This window comes from Fusarium tjaetaba (genome assembly GCF_013396195.1).
Source record: "Fusarium tjaetaba strain NRRL 66243 chromosome Unknown NRRL66243_c0000185, whole genome shotgun sequence".
In the NCBI taxonomy this organism is placed as follows: Eukaryota; Fungi; Ascomycota; class Sordariomycetes; order Hypocreales; family Nectriaceae; genus Fusarium; species Fusarium tjaetaba.
Genome location: NW_023501381.1, coordinates 66,200 through 84,097, shown reverse-complemented (window position 1 = coordinate 84,097; position 17,898 = coordinate 66,200). Strand labels below are relative to the sequence as shown.

The 17,898-nt window shown below is 49.0% G+C and overlaps 4 protein-coding genes across 4 annotated transcripts; 2 read left to right on the top strand and 2 right to left on the bottom strand.

Moving 5' to 3' along the window:
* Positions 1-916: 916 nt before the first annotated feature.
* On the top strand, positions 917-4,915 carry FTJAE_8533 (multidrug resistance; the record flags this gene model as incomplete). The annotated part of the gene is made up of 3 exons (XM_037355360.1): positions 917-1,786; positions 1,835-2,608; positions 2,666-4,915. The coding sequence occupies 3 exons, from the start codon at positions 917-919 to the stop codon at positions 4,913-4,915; spliced, it is 3,894 nt and encodes a 1,297-aa protein (XP_037204423.1).
* A 276-nt stretch (positions 4,916-5,191) lies between these two features.
* FTJAE_8532 (transcription factor) lies at positions 5,192-7,121 on the bottom strand (the record flags this gene model as incomplete). The annotated part of the gene is made up of 2 exons (XM_037355359.1): positions 5,192-7,016; positions 7,072-7,121. 2 exons carry the CDS (start codon positions 7,119-7,121, stop codon positions 5,192-5,194), a joined length of 1,875 nt encoding a protein of 624 aa, XP_037204422.1.
* A 3,177-nt stretch (positions 7,122-10,298) lies between these two features.
* Positions 10,299-12,863, top strand: FTJAE_8531 (Lipoteichoic acid synthase-like yvgJ; the record flags this gene model as incomplete). The annotated part of the gene is made up of 1 exon (XM_037355358.1): positions 10,299-12,863. One exon carries the CDS (start codon positions 10,299-10,301, stop codon positions 12,861-12,863), a length of 2,565 nt encoding a protein of 854 aa, XP_037204421.1.
* Positions 12,864-13,872: 1,009 nt separating this feature from the next.
* Positions 13,873-14,334, bottom strand: FTJAE_8530 (uncharacterized protein; the record flags this gene model as incomplete). The annotated part of the gene is made up of 1 exon (XM_037355357.1): positions 13,873-14,334. The coding sequence occupies one exon, from the start codon at positions 14,332-14,334 to the stop codon at positions 13,873-13,875; it is 462 nt and encodes a 153-aa protein (XP_037204420.1).
* Between the last annotated feature and the right edge of the window lie 3,564 nt (positions 14,335-17,898).

Sequence of the window (17,898 nt, the reverse complement as noted above, 5' to 3'; positions counted from 1 at the left end):
AGTACATTCGTAGAATCAATCCTGCTGGTCATCTCGTAGAATACAGGCGTATGGATCAACGACATTGACAATACAGCCCCTTTCCCATGACTGTTTCCCAAGACTTGGTGATCTTGTTCGACATGCACCGCTCAACCTACTTCCTTGAATAGACATACTCTCTTCAAGCTCTGTTATTGAAGGATTTAGCTCTTGATTCCAGGTTGGAAACCCCCCTCATGCTTTCGTTTGTCTCCTGATGACCCTAACATCTTTGCACTTACAGAGAATTTGCTGATTCTAGCCACGGACAGCAATTATCACCCGCCGGGTCGTAAAAGAAGCTACAAATCGGGACGTTTACGGGTTCAGTATCGGGAAGCTTCTGACCCCCGAGATGCCTGAAATGCGTGAAACGTCAAAAGGAAGATTACTGTTACCTGTCAGGATTTAGTTCGGTACGAGTTATACGGGCCCACTTCGACGTCGCGAAAAAAAAGAGTGGAGCTCGTAAAACGTCCAAAACAGGAAATCGTCTCTTACGAGGGAGCGAGAATGCGCAGAACTCGATGAGACAGGGGTTCTTCAGCACGAGATGGGTTGGCTACATAAGATATTACGCGCTGACAGAATATGACTCGAGATCTTTTGCGTTGGTTCATCTCCCATCTCATTCTTATCTTTAACTTTATCTTGTTCCGTTCTGTTGCAATTGCAACCTTTCTTTCTCAGTCTATCCTTCATATACTCTTTTCTCGCAAGCGAGCGTATGCATGCTGTTGTTGACTGCTTGGCATAGACACCTCGATCCCCGTGATTCCAGCGGTGGAAATCTGCATTAAAACAGTAACGACCTCAATTCCTCCTTCGATACATTATTTGACTGTTGTGCTAATACATTTCTTGTCAACAGAACACTATTACCCCTTCCTCCATCATGGCCGCCGACGCCAAACCCCCTACCGACGCCAAGCACGATGACGAGAAATCCCTCACCACGAACCAAGATACCCAAAGACCCCAACGAACACCAAAAGTCGCCGACTACATACGAGTCTTTAGTTACGCTACAAAATGGGACTTCTTCATCTACGCCCTCGCCTCCTTCGCATCCATTGGCGCTGGGATTACCATGCCGCTTATGAACATCATCTTTGGCCAGCTCGTCAATCAGTTCACAGACTACTTCAGGGACACGTCTAGCTTCCCGACTGATAAGTTTCAATCCATCCTGAACCGACAGGCGCTTTACATCATGGCTCTGTTCTTGGGTCGTTGGTGTCTCAACACCATCAACAAATACTGCTTCCGAATGATTGGTATCCGACTATCGTCCGCTATTCGTCTTCATTACCTCCAATCTCTCTTTTCGCAGTCTATCCACGTCATTGACTCCATGCCTGCCGGCGCACCTGCTACTGCCATCACCGCGACGTCTAATACCCTTCAAGTCGGCATCTCAGAGCGACTGGGCACGTTCCTGGAGTTCAACGGCACCATCTGGGCGGCTATCATTGTCGCCTTCGTGTGGAGTTGGGATATTACCTTGGTCACTGCATCTCTGATCCTTTACATGATGGTCATCTTGTCCATCTCCATGCCAATTCTCGTCAAGGGCCAAACCGCGACTGGACAGGCGGACGCTCAAGGTACCGCTATTGCCAGTGAAGCTCTCCAAGGGATCCGGCTCGTCACTGCTTGTGGCGCTCAATCCCGAGTGATGGCTAGGTACAGAGTCTGGGTCGAGAAGGCTATCGAGGAAGGCCAAAAGATGGCACCATTCATGGGTCTTCATCTTGGCATGATTGTACGTCCCCAGATGCCCCTTAGACATCCGATACTAACAGCTCTCTAGTTCTTTGGAGTCTTTGGAACTTTTGGTCTCGCCTTTTGGTATGGAACACGAAGATACATCTCCGGCGCCATTGACAATCCCGGAGTCATCGTTATCGTCCTCATGTCCGTCATGTTGATCCTCACATCTCTCGAACGTATCGCCACTCCTCTCATGGCTGTTAGCAAAGCCATGGTTGCTGCATGCGAGTTCTTCACTGTCATCGATGCTCCCATCCCCTCCTCTGGCTCCCTCAAGCCTGATATCACTTCATGTGACATTGTCTTCGACAACGTGACCTTCGAGTATCCCAGCCGCCCTGGGGTCCGTATCCTGGACGACCTCAGCTTCTCCATTCACTCCGGACAGAATACTGCGATAGTTGGTCCTTCAGGGTCAGGGAAGAGCACCATCGTTGGCTTGCTTGAGCGCTGGTACTCACTCAAGGAACACCACGTCTTGCCTCAAGTCGTTGAACCCAAATCTCAGAAGAAGACCGGCGAGGAGCCTGAGGAGCAGTCTGAGGAAGAGGCTCCTGTAGTCAACCCTACCTTAGCGGGCTCGGTTTCCATTGGCGGGAACAACGTCGAAGACCTTGATCTCAAATGGTGGCGCTCACATATTGGTTTAGTGCAACAGGAACCTTTTCTCTTCAACGATACAATCTTTAACAACGTCGCGCATGGTCTTATTGGATCCGAATGGCAAGATCAGCCCGAAGAAAAGAAGCGCCAGATGGTTCGAGACGCCTGTCAAGAATCCTATGCCGATGAGTTCATCAATCGCCTTCCTGATGTAAGCCTTTTGACTCCTCACCTTCTCAGTCACTCCTATCCTAACTAATTGATATAGGGCTACGATACGCGTGTCGGTGACGGCGGCGCAAAGCTGTCGGGCGGCCAAAAACAACGCCTAGCGATCGCGAGAAGCATCATCAAGAAGCCCAACATTATCATCCTCGACGAAGCCACCAGCGCCATTGATGCAAAGAGTGAGAAGATCGTCCAAGCTGCCCTCGATAGGGCAACGCAAAACCGCACAACCATCACCATTGCCCATCGACTATCTACCATCAAGAAGGCCGACAATATCATCGTGCTGCAGAGCGGGAAGGCGGTTGAGCAAGGCACCCACGCGGATCTCATGGCCAAGGACCACGGAGTTTATGCTTCTCTTGTCAGAGCGCAGGCTCTCAAGGTTGCTGATGATCAGGAAGAGAAGGGGCCTCTTGTGTCGGATGACGAGTCGCACATACACCATCCCGATGCCAAGCTGGCTGATATCACTACGACTTCCACCCAAAAAGAAGCACCCAAGAAACCTCGTGGTCTCTTCAAGAGTTTCGGAAAGCTACTGTACGAACGCAGACAGAAGTGGCCCAACTTCTTTGGTGTTCTCCTCTCGTCTATGGCCGTCGCAGCTGGTACCCCTATCCAAGCTTGGCTCTTCGCGAAAGCCCTCGGGGTCTTCCTTCTTCAAGGCAGTGACTTGAAGAGTGAGAGTCAGTTCTGGGGCTTCATGTGGTTTGCCCTCGCTGGAGGTGTTGGCCTTGCGTATCTTTGTGAAGGTTGGATTGGGTTGCGAGTCCAGTACTACGTCAGCGGAGTGTACAAGTCTCAGTACCTCAACGACATGCTGTATCAGAAACTCTCTTTCTTTGATCAAGAGGATAACTCCCATGGATCTTTGAGCTCTCGCATTTCGAGTGACGCAAAGCAGCTGGAGGAACTGCTTGGTATTAACCTCGCACTCATGCTCTCCGCCATCTTCAACATCACTGGTTGTGTCATCATCTCACTCGTCTTCGGTTGGAAGCTCGGCTTGATCTCCATGTCTGTCGCTCTGCCACTCATGATTGCGGGTGGATGCTGGAAGTACAAGCATGAGGTTCACTTCGACAAGATGAACGCGGCGATCTTCCAAGAAAGCTCCGCATTCGCCACTGAAGCCATTGAAGCTATCAGAACGGTGTCTTCACTTACCATGGAGGACTCAATCAACAGCCGGTACCGCGATCTCTTGGATGGGCATGTGAAGGCAGCCAACCGAAAGGCTCAGTGGACATCAGCGATCTTCGGCTTCGCGGACAGTGTCGGCCTCGGGTGTCAGGCTTTGCTGTTCTGGTACGGCGGTGGTCTCCTCATCAGTGGAGAGTACTCAATGGAAGCGTTCTTTGTCTGCTTCATGGCTGTCATCCAGGGAGCTGAAGCCGGCAGTCAAGGGTTTGGACTGGCACCAAGCGCTGCCCAAGTGACTGCTTCCGCGAACCGCATTCTCGACGTGCGGCAATCCGTTCATCCGGATCGACAGACACATGGCAAGCATGGAGAGGGCATCAAGAACACAGGCGGCGGAGTCAAGATTGAGTTGCGCGACGTCTCGTTCAAATACCCCACGAGAGACGTTCCCGTTTTTGACAGGCTGAACCTTACCATCGAGAAGGGCCAGTATGCCGCTTTTGTCGGAGCATCAGGTTGTGGTAAGACGACCGTTATCTCGCTTCTCGAACGCTTCTACGACGTCGAAGCCGGTAATGGTGCAATCCTGTGCAATGGCCAAGACATCAAGGATACGAACGTCTACGATTATCGTCAAGTTCTGTCTCTCGTATCTCAAGAACCCGCCATGTTTAGAGGTTCCATCCGCGACAACATTCTCTTCGGCATCGAAAATCCAGAGTCTGTGACCGACGACAGGATCCACCAAGTCTGTCGCGACGCCTTCATCCACGACTTCATCGTCTCACTTCCCGAAGGCTACAACACCGACATGGGGCACAAAGGAGTATCCATGTCGGGAGGGCAGAAGCAACGGATCGCAATCGCCCGCGCCCTGATTCGAGATCCGAAGATTCTTCTTCTAGATGAAGCGACTTCAGCTCTTGACTCGGAGTCTGAGAAGGTTGTTGCGGCTGCGATTGACACAGCTCGCAACGGACGCACCGTCATCTCTGTGGCTCACCGACTCTCGACGATTCAGAATGCAGATGTCATCTTTGTTTTTGATGACGGAAAGGTCATTGAGAAGGGCTCACATACCGAACTCGTCAACAAACAGGGCATCTACTGGGAAATGGTGCAGAACCAAGCTCTGGACCAATAACCTTCTGCCACCTTCTCTTCTTGTTCTTTGCTTCACTTGCTGCCTTCATCATTAGCCCTTTGTAAACTTCCCTTCTCAGATACAGCGTACTGTTCGTGTTTCTTCTTTCTCCACTAGATTTATTTCGCATGATCAAAGCCCTCACAAAATCGAAGCATCTTACAATCATAGCTTGAAGGGCCATAGTTCATAGTATACATAGCTTATACAAGACTCTCCACTAATTACAACACATGAGACCAATCTCAATTCCCATCCCTTGCTTTGAAGTCACTCTCATTCCACCAACTCAGGCCAGAGGGTAATGATATCTCCCAGTAAAGGTCTGCCAGCTGCTGAAGGCGGTCTTCTCGCCCACTCAATAGCGTCAAGCTCTCCCTTCACTACGGCCGTCTCCTCCACAAGCCGCCACTCCCCTGTAGTCTCATCCTTTTCCAGATAGCAGAAAATAACACGGTCACCTCCTTCTTCAAAAAGGTACTCCCTGCGCAGTAGCCTGTGCCATTGCTCTATGGGTGTACCTTCAGATGCATTTATCCTCTCCACGACCTTGTTCCTGTGAGCTAGTAGGTACAGCGAACGGGCGTTCCAGATCCCGTCTTGGCCAGGGTAGTCTTTTAGCAACCATGTCGCTTCATCGCGAAGAAGAGCATCGCGACAAAACAATGCGATGAGAAATAGATGCGATGCCATGTTGCATTGTAGTGAAAGCTGCTGCGCCGGGTTCTTCAAATCTCGCTTCGCGATTCGGATACTGATCTCGGCTAGGGAGAGGTACTCGCGAAACAGGGGAGTCTTGGCCTGAATGGGCTCAACGTCATAGAAATGCGTGAGATCATCGAAGGTGCATGTGCCGAGATAATGCAAGCGAAGATGAACAGCTCTGATGTAGTCCGTTGATTTCGCATCTGACATAATTGCACGGTTGAAGAGAGGCATGAATGCAGCTTCCAGGGCCCTTAATTCCTTCGTGGAGGCTTCACATATTTCTTTGATACGTGGATCAGCCGTGATCTCCCTCCAAACTCTGGAAATAATATCAGGATCCGATGAGACTAATACACCAGTGTTCTGAACAGCCTCCATGAGGAGGGGAACCACAGCAAGTTTGGCATTCCGGCCGGTAAGCCAATATTTCTCAAAGTCATCCAGGCTGTCAAGAACAGGCGGTAGCTTTTCAGTCGGTGGGTAATCTCGAGGAATCTGGTTTACCAGGGACATGAAAGACTCGACTGTATGCTTCTTGGCGCGTAGGCCCTTGGTGAAGTTCGGTACAGCGGGGCTACGGCCGATGTTCCCACGTAGGATGAGTCTTGTTTGCGGGAGTAGCTGGGAGAAGATATCTGCTACCACGGCGATGAGCGGTTTTGGATTTGGAGCGACGGACTTCATCAACGAAGAATCTTCATCAGTCAAGAGCGCAAGCAACATTGCTAATCCATGGTTGATGTGATCCAGCGCAGCTTTTCTATTCCCCCGTAATGTCTCGAAGCATAGAAACAGAACTGAAAGGAATACGGCGTCGTGTATAGAAAACTGTTGGCTCTGTAGTTTGAGCGCATGGCAGTAGTGCGATACCGCGTTCAGATAGTCCGGATCCTCCTGCGCAGCTTCATTATCCGCCGACAACAACGAACCAAGTGAATCATATTCCAATTTGGCGAGCCATTTGCTCAATGCGCCAATTGCTATCGCGGCATGCCGTACAATGTCGTTGGTGCGTGCAACCTGGGGTAGCGTCACGGACCATAGATCGCTGTTGAACCCAGCTGAGATCCACGGGCTCTGCACAACTTGTATAAACTCATCAAAATAAAGGACAGTCTGAGCGTCTCTGAAGTCGAGAGAATCTTGAACGAGATGGAGCTGCGTTTTCAAGGGAGCTGTCCAGGTGACACGTTTCGAATCCCATTGAAACTGGCCTGGCCCCTTATTCCGCTTTCTGTCCGGGATGGCGTAACCTTCACATTGCCGGTTATTCCTCACACAGTTTCGGCAGTGAGGCTTTGCTTCATCACATTTGACATGACGCTTTTTGCAGGTGACACAACCTGTTCTGACTTTGCTTGTACTCGTGCGAGTCAGCTTTGGCTTGGTGGATCTATCTCAATTGTCAGCTTGTGAACAGAATCCAAAGAGTTGACATATATTCTTACGTCGTATAAATATCAAAAGATATAGGCAGTTGATCTGTCTGGAAGTCCATGGCCGCCTGGTGGAGAGATGAGGTGCATCGAAGTTAGCCATGCTGACATGTTGCTATTGCATTTCGCGGGGTCCGGCTAAAGCCCGAACCGCGCCGAGTATTATTCCGTGATGTTTGTTGGTTGTTTACTTTTTGTCGTCATGAATGCTTGGCATTTCTGGTATTGAAGCATTGTCCTTTTGCATCATTTTAATGAGGAGACTTAGATATACCTAGTTTCAACAAGTCAGACATTTAATTGAGCCATGAAGTCCCCTTGGCCTTTGGCGGCTGTGCGATATCGCGAAAGGGACACCGGGTCCGCGAACTGCATTTTATGGTGTTTACGTGCAAATAATCCGGCAACCTCGACCAACGGAGCTTATACGATAATCTTGATGTCATTCTTTGAGAGGTGCACTCTGATTGTCTCAATCGGTCAGGTATTATTTCTTCAAGGATATGGAGCTGAACATGGCAATATACCTACAAGATAGGGCCCTGCCATCGGCTAGCTTCAACTCTCAACCACGCCTACGTTTCCTGAGGCACCTGTACTGTGAAATAGGAAAATACTAGCTTTTTTGCAAGTGATGTTGCTGTTACGTTTCTATCCATCTTCGAGAAGAAGAGTGTAAGAGAAAATTCCTTGTCGTTGCTTAACAGGCTTTCAATGGCTGACTTCTGATGGACTACGGTGTAGCTGTACTTGTGCATATGGCTCAAACGAGTCTCGAAAATGCCTATCTACCAACAGCTATTAAGCGGCCAAATCTGGCATCGAAATGAAACGAAGTTGGCTGGCTTGTCGGCGTCTTATGCTTTGAAGGAACTCGGCACAAGCAAAGCTGTACATCTGCTTCTGCTAGGGAAAAGAATAAGCAAGCATGATGCAGTAGCCATGATCTAAGTTTACATCATTCTCTGTCTCTCACGGGATGGCGATTCAAGTCAAGATGATCAGTTACCTACACGTGGTCTCGTCACAATCGCCGTCGTCATGAGAAGATGAAAGTTCAGAACAGCGTCAATATGAACCAGAAGAAATACCACGTGCCAAAAGAGTTTACAATTGAGAACTTAATCTCGTCTCGCGTTATATGTAAATTCTTCTAAGCATGGTGCGTGTCTAACATCAAAGGCAAAGTTCGGGAGGCCGCGGGTCTAGGAATTGCATAGAGTTTTGGTTGATAGCGAAATATTGACACGCAGGCAAGGGTAGTTAAACAATACTCTCAAACCTTTAAGCTCTGGCCCTATTATTATTCCACACATTACAGGCGAATTCATTGACCGACCACTGTTTTCGGGCTCCGCGGGGAGATTTATTCGTCACGATGCGTACCAATCGTATCGAGCCAGGGCCTACCCTATGCTGGGTTCTTAAAAATGACGCAAAAGCTGCCAGTTTAGACGATATTGATTGGTCCTCCCAAATGTCTCTCCAGCTTTAGCATTGAATCCTAAATCTTACAATATATCTTGTCGAATAAGCGTTGGAGTGACATGCTCAATAGTGTTTCGTGGATGCATGTTTCGTGGCTGTGAGTTCTTTTTTTCACGGCTGATGTGATATGGTGGTGGATGTCCCGCATCCTTCGGGCGCCTAGCCCCAGACTCTACCCTATTTTGCATTGAATCCTCCGGCTATCAGGTTGGTAGCCAAATCCTTCTGTTTGGTTTGGGGGCCAAAGTGAATTGCAGCGGAAATGCGAAAATTGACGGCCTGGGCATGGCGCACTTGGGCCAGGTTAGATGTTCTTGGATTCACGCGATTGCTGATTGAGAAAATGCCCGACGCGACAAATGCGAAGCCAAATTACAAGATCACAATTACAATTCGATCAACAGAAATGACTTGCGACGGGAGGTAGGGCTGAAGAGGGTGGCAGAGTGATGCCAGCCAAGGCAGAATGACTGCTCTTCTAGACTTTTCCTCTCCCCTTTGAAGATGACAACACATGCCAATCAGAAGCAGGACATGAGCCTGGACCAAGCCCCTCCAAATTTAACACGCGACTAGCCCGGCTGTTTTCCCTGCACAAGGGGGCACAGATCAGCACCATTCACTCCACATTGATTGGCGATAATTGGGGCTGTGTGTTTGGACTCACTCACTGGCTGGCCCGTAAAACGACAAATGCAGCGATGAATGCACAGGACACAAACAGTTGTCAGTGACTGTGCCTCGTATTACCTGCCTGCCTGACTACCAACATGCAATTCGGCGCATACCCGTTTCAGCTACTGAATGTTGGCTGCGGATACTTACCCCCAAAAACATCATGATGTTTTCGTGGGTTGCTTCAGGCGGTTTGCAAAGCTGTCCACAACAACAGCTGTGAAGGAGCTGGAAAGCGATGGATGCCATTGTGCATTCTGGACCGTGTTACCGAACCCCTTTGCCCCTTACAGCTAAGCTTTAGAGGAAATTAGAGGCGAGGGCCAATCAAATCTGTTACCGTTAGCGAGCCCGGCCCTGGAATGGCCCCTGGTTTTGGGGATCCATCTTCTGAAATCTGTGAAATCTGACATATGGGTCTCTGACGACCATTTCAAACGTCGAATTTCTATGTGCAACTTGTCGGTCAATGGTGAATCTGATCTCCATTAATGTCGCCATGTTGATTGCCGTGATGAATGCAATTTATGGAAAGTACAGACTGTATCCCTTAAACTCAATGTTTGGGCTAGATTGACGCCGCCGAGCACCATCTTCGTCTCGACGCAGACAACGGCACCCTCAGCCGAAGATCCGGGGCCAGCCGCCCCAAAAAGCCAAAGTCACACGAGTCATCTCCTTTTCAGTGCCCCGTTGTAACTATTTTGATTACCGACGGGTGCCCTGATTGGAGCCAGGTAACATGCAAAATGTCAGCGCTGACCCCCCAAAAGGGCAAAAGGGCTGAGGCTGAGGCTCCCTCCACATGCAGTAAATAAAGGTACAGGCACTTCAGGCAGTAGGGCAGTGAGAAAAACCCCTTAATAACGGTCTTGCCCGTAGTCCCAGCTGGGCGCACTCTGTTTCAAGCTTTTGCCGTTGCTGTTGTATCTTTTTGCCATGCGATGCTTTTCTGTAAAAACAGACTTTATTCTTTGAGAGCTTATTTGGAGGCTCAATAACGTGGCATTTTCTTTTTCTAAAGCGTGTAATTCTTTCCTTCTTCCTCTCTTTTCAGACAAACCATTCATCCAATGATGCAGAATACGACACCGTCTCAGGCGGCCTTGGCGCTCGCACGCGCTCTGCTAAAACGAGTACCCAACCGCCAATTCTTCTTCACCTTCACAGCCCTCGCAGTTTGGGGTGCCAAGATAATACACATTTACGCACACATCAATGCCGTGCACCAAAATCTATTACATCGTTGGGGCTATTCGTTCGTTACACAAGATGTCGTCCTCCTCACCCTCATTCGACTTCTCCTTGACCAATGGTCCACGGGCCTACCCACGCGGTCGCAAATCGCTGTCCTCGTCTTCACCGCGATATTCATGTTCATCAACGCGTTGCTTAGTGTGGTCTCGATATCCTTCTACCTCGTCGCCGGCTCCGAAATACATTATAGCAACATCTCTCTGCCAAACGACCCCTCCTCCAAATCGTTGATGCTGTCGGGCAGCGTCGCATTTACAAGTGTCCTCTGCGCCAACATCTTATTGAGCTGGCTCCTCAAGACACCTTGCTACAACATCCATGGCTACGTCGCTGAGGTTATACATCGATCGATCGCCAATGCTTGGCAATTCCTTCGTCGCATTCTTCCCCGCCACAATCGCTATGCTCCTCTACCGAAAGCCGATCTCGAGGGCCAGGCTGATTCCTTCGATGACGAAAGTTCCGACGACGACCTCCAAGAACAAAAGACCCAGCACTTGAGCCCGTTCCAATTCCGACTCAGAACTGCTTTGAGATCCGTGCCATTCGCTTTGGCGGCCATCTTCTTGCTCACGCTCGTCTACGCGGCCGTCGCACGACCCTCCGACCGATCCCTCATATTTCTCTCTTACACCGCAGCACTGTCGCCATTCGTGGACTTTTCCTCGGGACCGACATTGCAAGACTTGCCTAGTGTTTTCGGCACTGGCATCCAGCACAGCTGGGACAATGTCACTGCGCTCGCAACGGCCGAGCCATTTGATTGGCTTCCCAATGATCAAGTGTTGGCCGGCTTCGAGGATTGGCACTGGAAGCGCCCGCATTACAATGCTGATGTCGACCCATTGAAGATTTCGAATCTCGGACAAGACATTGTTCCCACACTGAAGGACAAGCTGCAAGACGTTCCCATCCGACATGTCATTCTGTGCTTCCTCGAAAGCACACGAAATGACGTTTTCCCAATTAAGAAGGATGGAAACATTTGGAAGCTTTTGGCATCAACATTCCCCGACAACAAGATTCCTCAAGAGGCTCATGAGAAATTGGCCAATCTTACTCCTACCGCCAATTACATTACAGGCGACTACGACGATGGCTTCGACCACCAAGGGTCCAAGCCCAAGCGTGGCGGCGTTCACTTCACCAATGCCCATACCACCGGCACCTTTACTTTTAAGAGCTTGGTCGGTACCTTATGCGGTATCGGCCCATTGCTCGCGGACTTCAATCTCGACTACGCGCACCATATCTACCAGCCTTGCTTGGCCAATATCTTCGAAGCTCTGAACCAAGTGTCCAACACTACCGACGCCGGGTCGCGCCCCTTCAACGACTTCAAGTGGCAGTCATACTTCTACTCAGCTGCGACTTTGGGATATAACAATCAGCAAGAGTTGATGGAGGCAACTGGCTTTCCGGAGGAGCATCTCATCGGACTTGAGTGGCTACGATCTGAGAATGCGACACACGGGCCGGTAACACTACCACGAATCAACGGCTTTGCCTTTGAAGAGGACCCCTTGGAGGATTACTTCCGTGACGTGTTTGTCCAGGCCAAGGAGAAGGATGAGCGAGTCTTCTTGTCGCACATCACATCGACAAGTCACCACGCCTACAAGCTGCCCGAGGGAGAGGAGTACGTCCCACTTGCTAATGGCCATGATATGCTTTCGCATTATCTCAATACGGAAGGCTATGATGATCGATGGCTACGCAAGATCTTGGATCTACTAGACGAGCAGGGTGTCGCCAATGAGACCCTCATTGTCTTCGTCGGCGACCACGGAATCTCGATGCCTGAGAACGGCGCCGTGTCGCCCTACTACAACCCTAGCATCGGCATCGACCACGTTCCTCTCGTCCTATCTCATCCTCTCCTGCCCGCTTTCGACATCCACGATGCCGTTCATTCCTCCCAAATCTTACCAACCATCCTCGATCTTCTCCTCGAGACAGGTTCCCTAAACAACGCCAGCCGACAAGTGGCTTCCGACCTCGTCCGCAATTACGAAGGCCAATCCCTCATTCGACCTCTTCTCACAAAGAACGAGACAACCGGCCAAGGGAACTGGCAGTTCGTCGTGGTAAATCCAGGTCGCGCTGTAGTAACTGCCCGAGATGCCCGTCACCCAGAGCGCCACCTTGCCATTCCTCTCATCGACAATGTCGAATGGCGATTGAGCAACGTGGATGAAGATCCCATGGAGCACGACTCTGTGCAGAGTTTCGACTTTACTTCTTTCACAGATGTTGTTTCACGGAGGTTTGGCAATGACGTTGCGCAATGGGTTGAAGAGGGGGCTTTCATAGCGAGATGGTGGGCGGAAGAAAACCATAAACGGTGGCAATATGGGGAATATGATGAGCGAAAAACAGCCTAAGGCTCTGTATAGAATAGAAATAATAGCATCACATGTACATGTTCAACCAATGGCAAAGATCGTGTATGAAACCTACCTGTATGTGCTTCATATCCAAGACGTCGGTTCCAAGCGAAGGATAGAAGTTTTCTCTTGCCTCGATACATGGAAGTCGTCAAGAACCGCCCCTGGCTACCGAGTTCTCGACAAGCCACATGCCAACAATGGATTCACCTTGTCATCTCTTTGTAATTTACTTTTTGAACATTCACCAAAATTCCCCGTGACATGTCATGGAGGCTTTCTGGTAAGAAGCTTATATTGTGAAAGCCAACATGTGTTCTCGTCATGTGTTAGCTCGGTGAAGCTTAACCTTATGACCAGCAATCTGCTACGTAGCTACGCCTTCATGGCCAGATGTTGTTTGCTTCGTCAGCGGCTGAAACTTTATGGCCTCGTGACCTCGTGGTTTGCACTCATTTCTTCAATGCTATGTAGACCTTTTCGCTGGTATGGTTAAAGTATATAGAAAGGGCTAAAAGAAGGAATGTAGCAAGTTTTCATTTCGTATGACTGGACTTTACAATATGGCCGCACATATCGACAAGACTCGAGACTGGACATGCTGCTAAGGCTCAGTAACACTTCATATTGTATCATATATCTTGATCGAGGATCCTTTACTTCATGACCTTTCTGAAATATGCAGCCTCTGTGTTGCTCCATATCAATGAAAACCATCATGAACGCTGCGTGCCATGAGACTAAAGCTTTTGCACTGAATTAGAGTCAGGTAACCCTCCCAAGTTTCGTAATAAAGTGATAATATAGAGCCCCAAAAAGCAATCCCCGTGTATTTCTGTAACTAAAGAGTGATGGCCTTTTATCAGGATATAAAGTTTCAGCCGGCTAGGCTATACATATTTCAAGTTTTGTCCCATATACGAGCTCATGAATGTCCTCCAAGAAGTACTCTAGTAAGTAGACGTGTTTCAATATGAGAACAACTCATCGTGAAGGTGTTGAGAGCTTAGCAGCCGCAACCACACTGGTTGCAGTCACCCTTAGCGCAGTACTTGTCTTCACCAGGACAGTCACTGGCACTGTTACAGGCCATCCAATCGCCAGTTCCATCTTTATGGGCAGACCAGCACCACGCACCCCATTCGACCTCCTTGGCACTGCCGCAGTTCTGCCAGCACCAATGCTTGTCGCAGCCAACTCTGGGCTTGCCTTTGGATGAAGTGCACTTTCTCTTCTGAAGGACGTTGACCTTGGTAGCGTCCGGGTTGCGGCTGTGGATCTTGAGCGAGAGGGGATGCTCTTTGCATTTGCGGAGCTCAGAGACGTCAGTGCCGGCGGGAAGGGCATCGAGATCCCATTTTGCGACGCCGAGGGCACCGCACTCCTTCTCGGCGTTGGGGGCCGAGTACATGTTGACGGCGAGGGCCTGAGAGGCGAAGAGGCTGAAGAGAGTAGTTGTGAACTTCATGGTGAATAAGAGAGGAGTTTGACTTTGTGGTGATGGTTGTGTTTGAGTGGATAGTGAAGTGAGAGAGATTACTCTGGACATACTTGGCTTCTTATACCCATCTGTGGACTCGACCTTTTCAAGAATTTCTCTATATCAGCACTCGCACTTCCATAATAGGAAAGCTCCGAAGAATCTTGGATACATACTCTAGGGGACGATGTTCCGCTCCAATCATGTATCCATTGATATCATGATGCCCGACGGACCGTGAGTCGATTTTCGGTGTTCGTATAACTCAAACCCTGTAACTTTACATCAGTGTAACACAGTAAGGCTTGTGGAAGACAAGGAAGCCAATGGCAAGACAACGCCCCATGATCTACACCGTGGAGAAGCATATCCAAAGCGCACTTGAGCGCGCGGTGCAAGGTCTTGGATGGCTGGTCAGTTGCCATGTCATCGGGCCACAGATACAGCCCTAGACTGTGGCAAGGTGGAAACCTTATCGTTTCAAGTGGGACTTAGCATTCTCACAACAGAATTTGCTTTCATGTGGAGCCGAGAAGCTATGTTAACTAGTAAGATATAGTATGTTGAGAGCCTCATTCCCCTGACTCGCTCGGCTCTTGTCTGTTTCTGGCTAAATCAATTCGACCGCAAGAGCCTCGGACCACGGGGAATTCTGCACGAGTCGGGTGTTTCTAATGGGACCCTGTTGTTCTTGTGCTGTTGGTTGTTGGTTATTAGGTAAATCGCATCACTAGTTTATGCTGTTGGTTGTCCCCTGTAAATGCTTGGAAATGCTCCGCCAATAGGACCATGAGTCACTATGGCTCATTATGGAGGTCAATGTCATCGTGGGCCTATCACCAACAACTGCCTTGTCCATACGATCCTGATCCAAGGCAAAAGTTCCCGGTCCCGTGTTCTGAGAGAGTTTACCACGCTTCAGTTTTGAGTGTTGGTTGTAATAAACATCATCCTTGTCGTTGAGTCCCCTGTAGTCTAGTCTACCTCCGCCCCATCGGCACCTTTGCGGCCCGTTCCTGGTTCCTAGGCGGATACGAGATCGACAACACCACCCACTACGGAACAAAGACTTTTCTCCCCACTAGCGAAAGGCACAGCAAGTGTCGACGTTGAGGATCAACAACATGTTCTGATCCAATGTCATGACATTCGAGTTGATAGCATCGATCTGCGATTGACTGTCTGGACGCAGTCCGTGAGTCGCTGTTTGTCCGTGGGCCGTGCGATTTGCGTACCAAGGATATTGCTTGGCGAGAATTATTGACTGCTGTGCTACGTGGTATAGTGGAGTCGATTGTAGCCTTAAATCACCACGGACCAGACACAGCCCTTCATGTTTTCCTTGACTGCTGTGTAGTGGAACCAAGTCAGTCAGCCTGATTCAAGACATGGACTGTGCTGCTTTTAGGCTTCATCTCCAGTGTCACGAAGCCCCAAATATTGGCTCGACCAACAGAGGTTATGCTTCTTTCGGCGTTACACCGACAATCTCGCCACTCTAACGCTTTGACTTGGGGGCTGGTGCATGATTTCTGGGGAAGCGGCGCCTAACACAGTATTCTTTTTCGCTCACATCGTCCGAGAATCTGAGAAGGCTAACAAGGGTATCGGGGAAGGGTACGCCTAATCTTCGTCAAGCCATCCGTATTCTTGCTCCGAGTGCAAGGGTTAGGCGGCTCCTCGCATCAAACGGCCGACGAGCCTTAAGTCAACAACACTGGACCTGAAACAGCTGACCAGGACATTTTCGCCAAGAGAGAAAACGGAGAAACGTGACATCAGTTTTTATCGATAGGCAAAGTTGCGTTCGTGGAGACATTAGTCCAGATCACCAATGGGAAAGGCGCGGTTAAGTTTGCGTACCGCTCACTGCAGTTTGTTATGGACAGGACCGATACAGCAACATCAGTTCCCACGATTAGCATCAGTTCCCACGATTAGCATGATCTTACAGATGTATTATGCGAGCTAGGGATAATATCAGGCTAATCCTTTTATTGATAACAATCAGAAGTCGTGCGTGATGGGCTGATGGTGATCATTGCTTTGCCAAAGTCACTTAACCGAGGTATCTTGAGCAAAGAACTTCACTGTTTGCTCGATGAAGTGCTATCTTTGCCACAGAAGCTGAAAAGTCCTCAATGCCAACGATGTATCTCTAGAATAGCATGCTCTGTTTGTATTTCATTCGCTTCCCTGAATGGCCGCCTGGGAGTCCAAGAGAATCAAACGCTTTGTCCACAGCATTCGCATTCATCGAACCAAAACTTCTCATCCATGCCGCCAGCAAACCTAGATCATATGCATCTTTAAAAATGGTTGAGACCTTCGCGTATTGAGGCAGCAATATAGTTGCCATTACTGTTTCTCGACCAACGAGGGAGGTGCGCTATGCAAGCATCAGCTGTCTGGCCTGTCAACCCGAAATACCACTCTCATAAACACGCCTCACGCAGCAACCAACGGCCTATATAATTATCTAAGGTAAAGTTCCAGCCTATATGATTAAGTCAGACGCATACAGAGAACCGGTAGCCAAAGATCAGGCACTATAAAGTTACTCTAACACAATGATTGCTGTTTTTCTGTATACCTCTCCTCTATCCTTTATCTAATTTTAGCAAACAGTCAATTCTGCCTTCTCAAACTCCTTCATTGAAGTCTCGTTTCAAGCTGGCAACATATCAGCAACATTTACCAAACGAATGTGTTAAGAGACAGGATTGGCATTATACTAATTTTCAATCTGAGTAGAGGTACTCACTCATGCGCCGCAATGGTTTTAAGAATCATCTCGCCTTATCCAAATCACAACAGCCTGGCTATAACATCAAGTTCGTCTACAGCTGATTAAGTTACCCCCATAGAGAAAGAGAAGACCAACTATTCGCTTTCTTTTTTCATGGGCTTCAAGATACGGCAATGGCCTTGTCAAGTCAAGTTTGAGTGCTCCAATCCTCTTTCGCTGGCTTGTCTTTGTCAATCCCCAACAACAGGAGTGTCCACCTTTCCTTGATAGATTTAGCCTACCAAAAGACACCGGCGGACCAAAGACTCTGTCAAGGATACCGTCTAGAGGGTGAAAGATTTCCCGTTCTCGAACAGCACTAGTTCATAACTAGATTCAATTTTGTTTGAAACCTTATTCAATCGTTAGAGGGAAAAAGAGGAGAAACCAGATCTCGGATTTAGTAGTCGGTCGTTAGATTTTGGCGTAACCTATCTGACCCTCCTGTATTCTCCCCTTGGATAATGGATTTTGTTGAGGCGGTAGTCTTGCGTCTTGCCCTTTCGCGCTCTGCCTAACTGATTAACATATGGCTTCGCCATGTCTTTAACCTGGAATGAACCTGCTTTCTTTTAGGCTCCCGCCCAAACAAATGACGCTATCTCCAGCAAGGTACCGATCTGCTTGCGGATTTAAACGCTTTGACTTCACGATAGGCTATTTCATCCGTGCGTTCCGTATTCACCAATGACAATGATCAAGACATGCTCAGTAGCGAGTTTAAAGCCGGGGACGAGATATGATTAGACAAACTACGTAGTTGA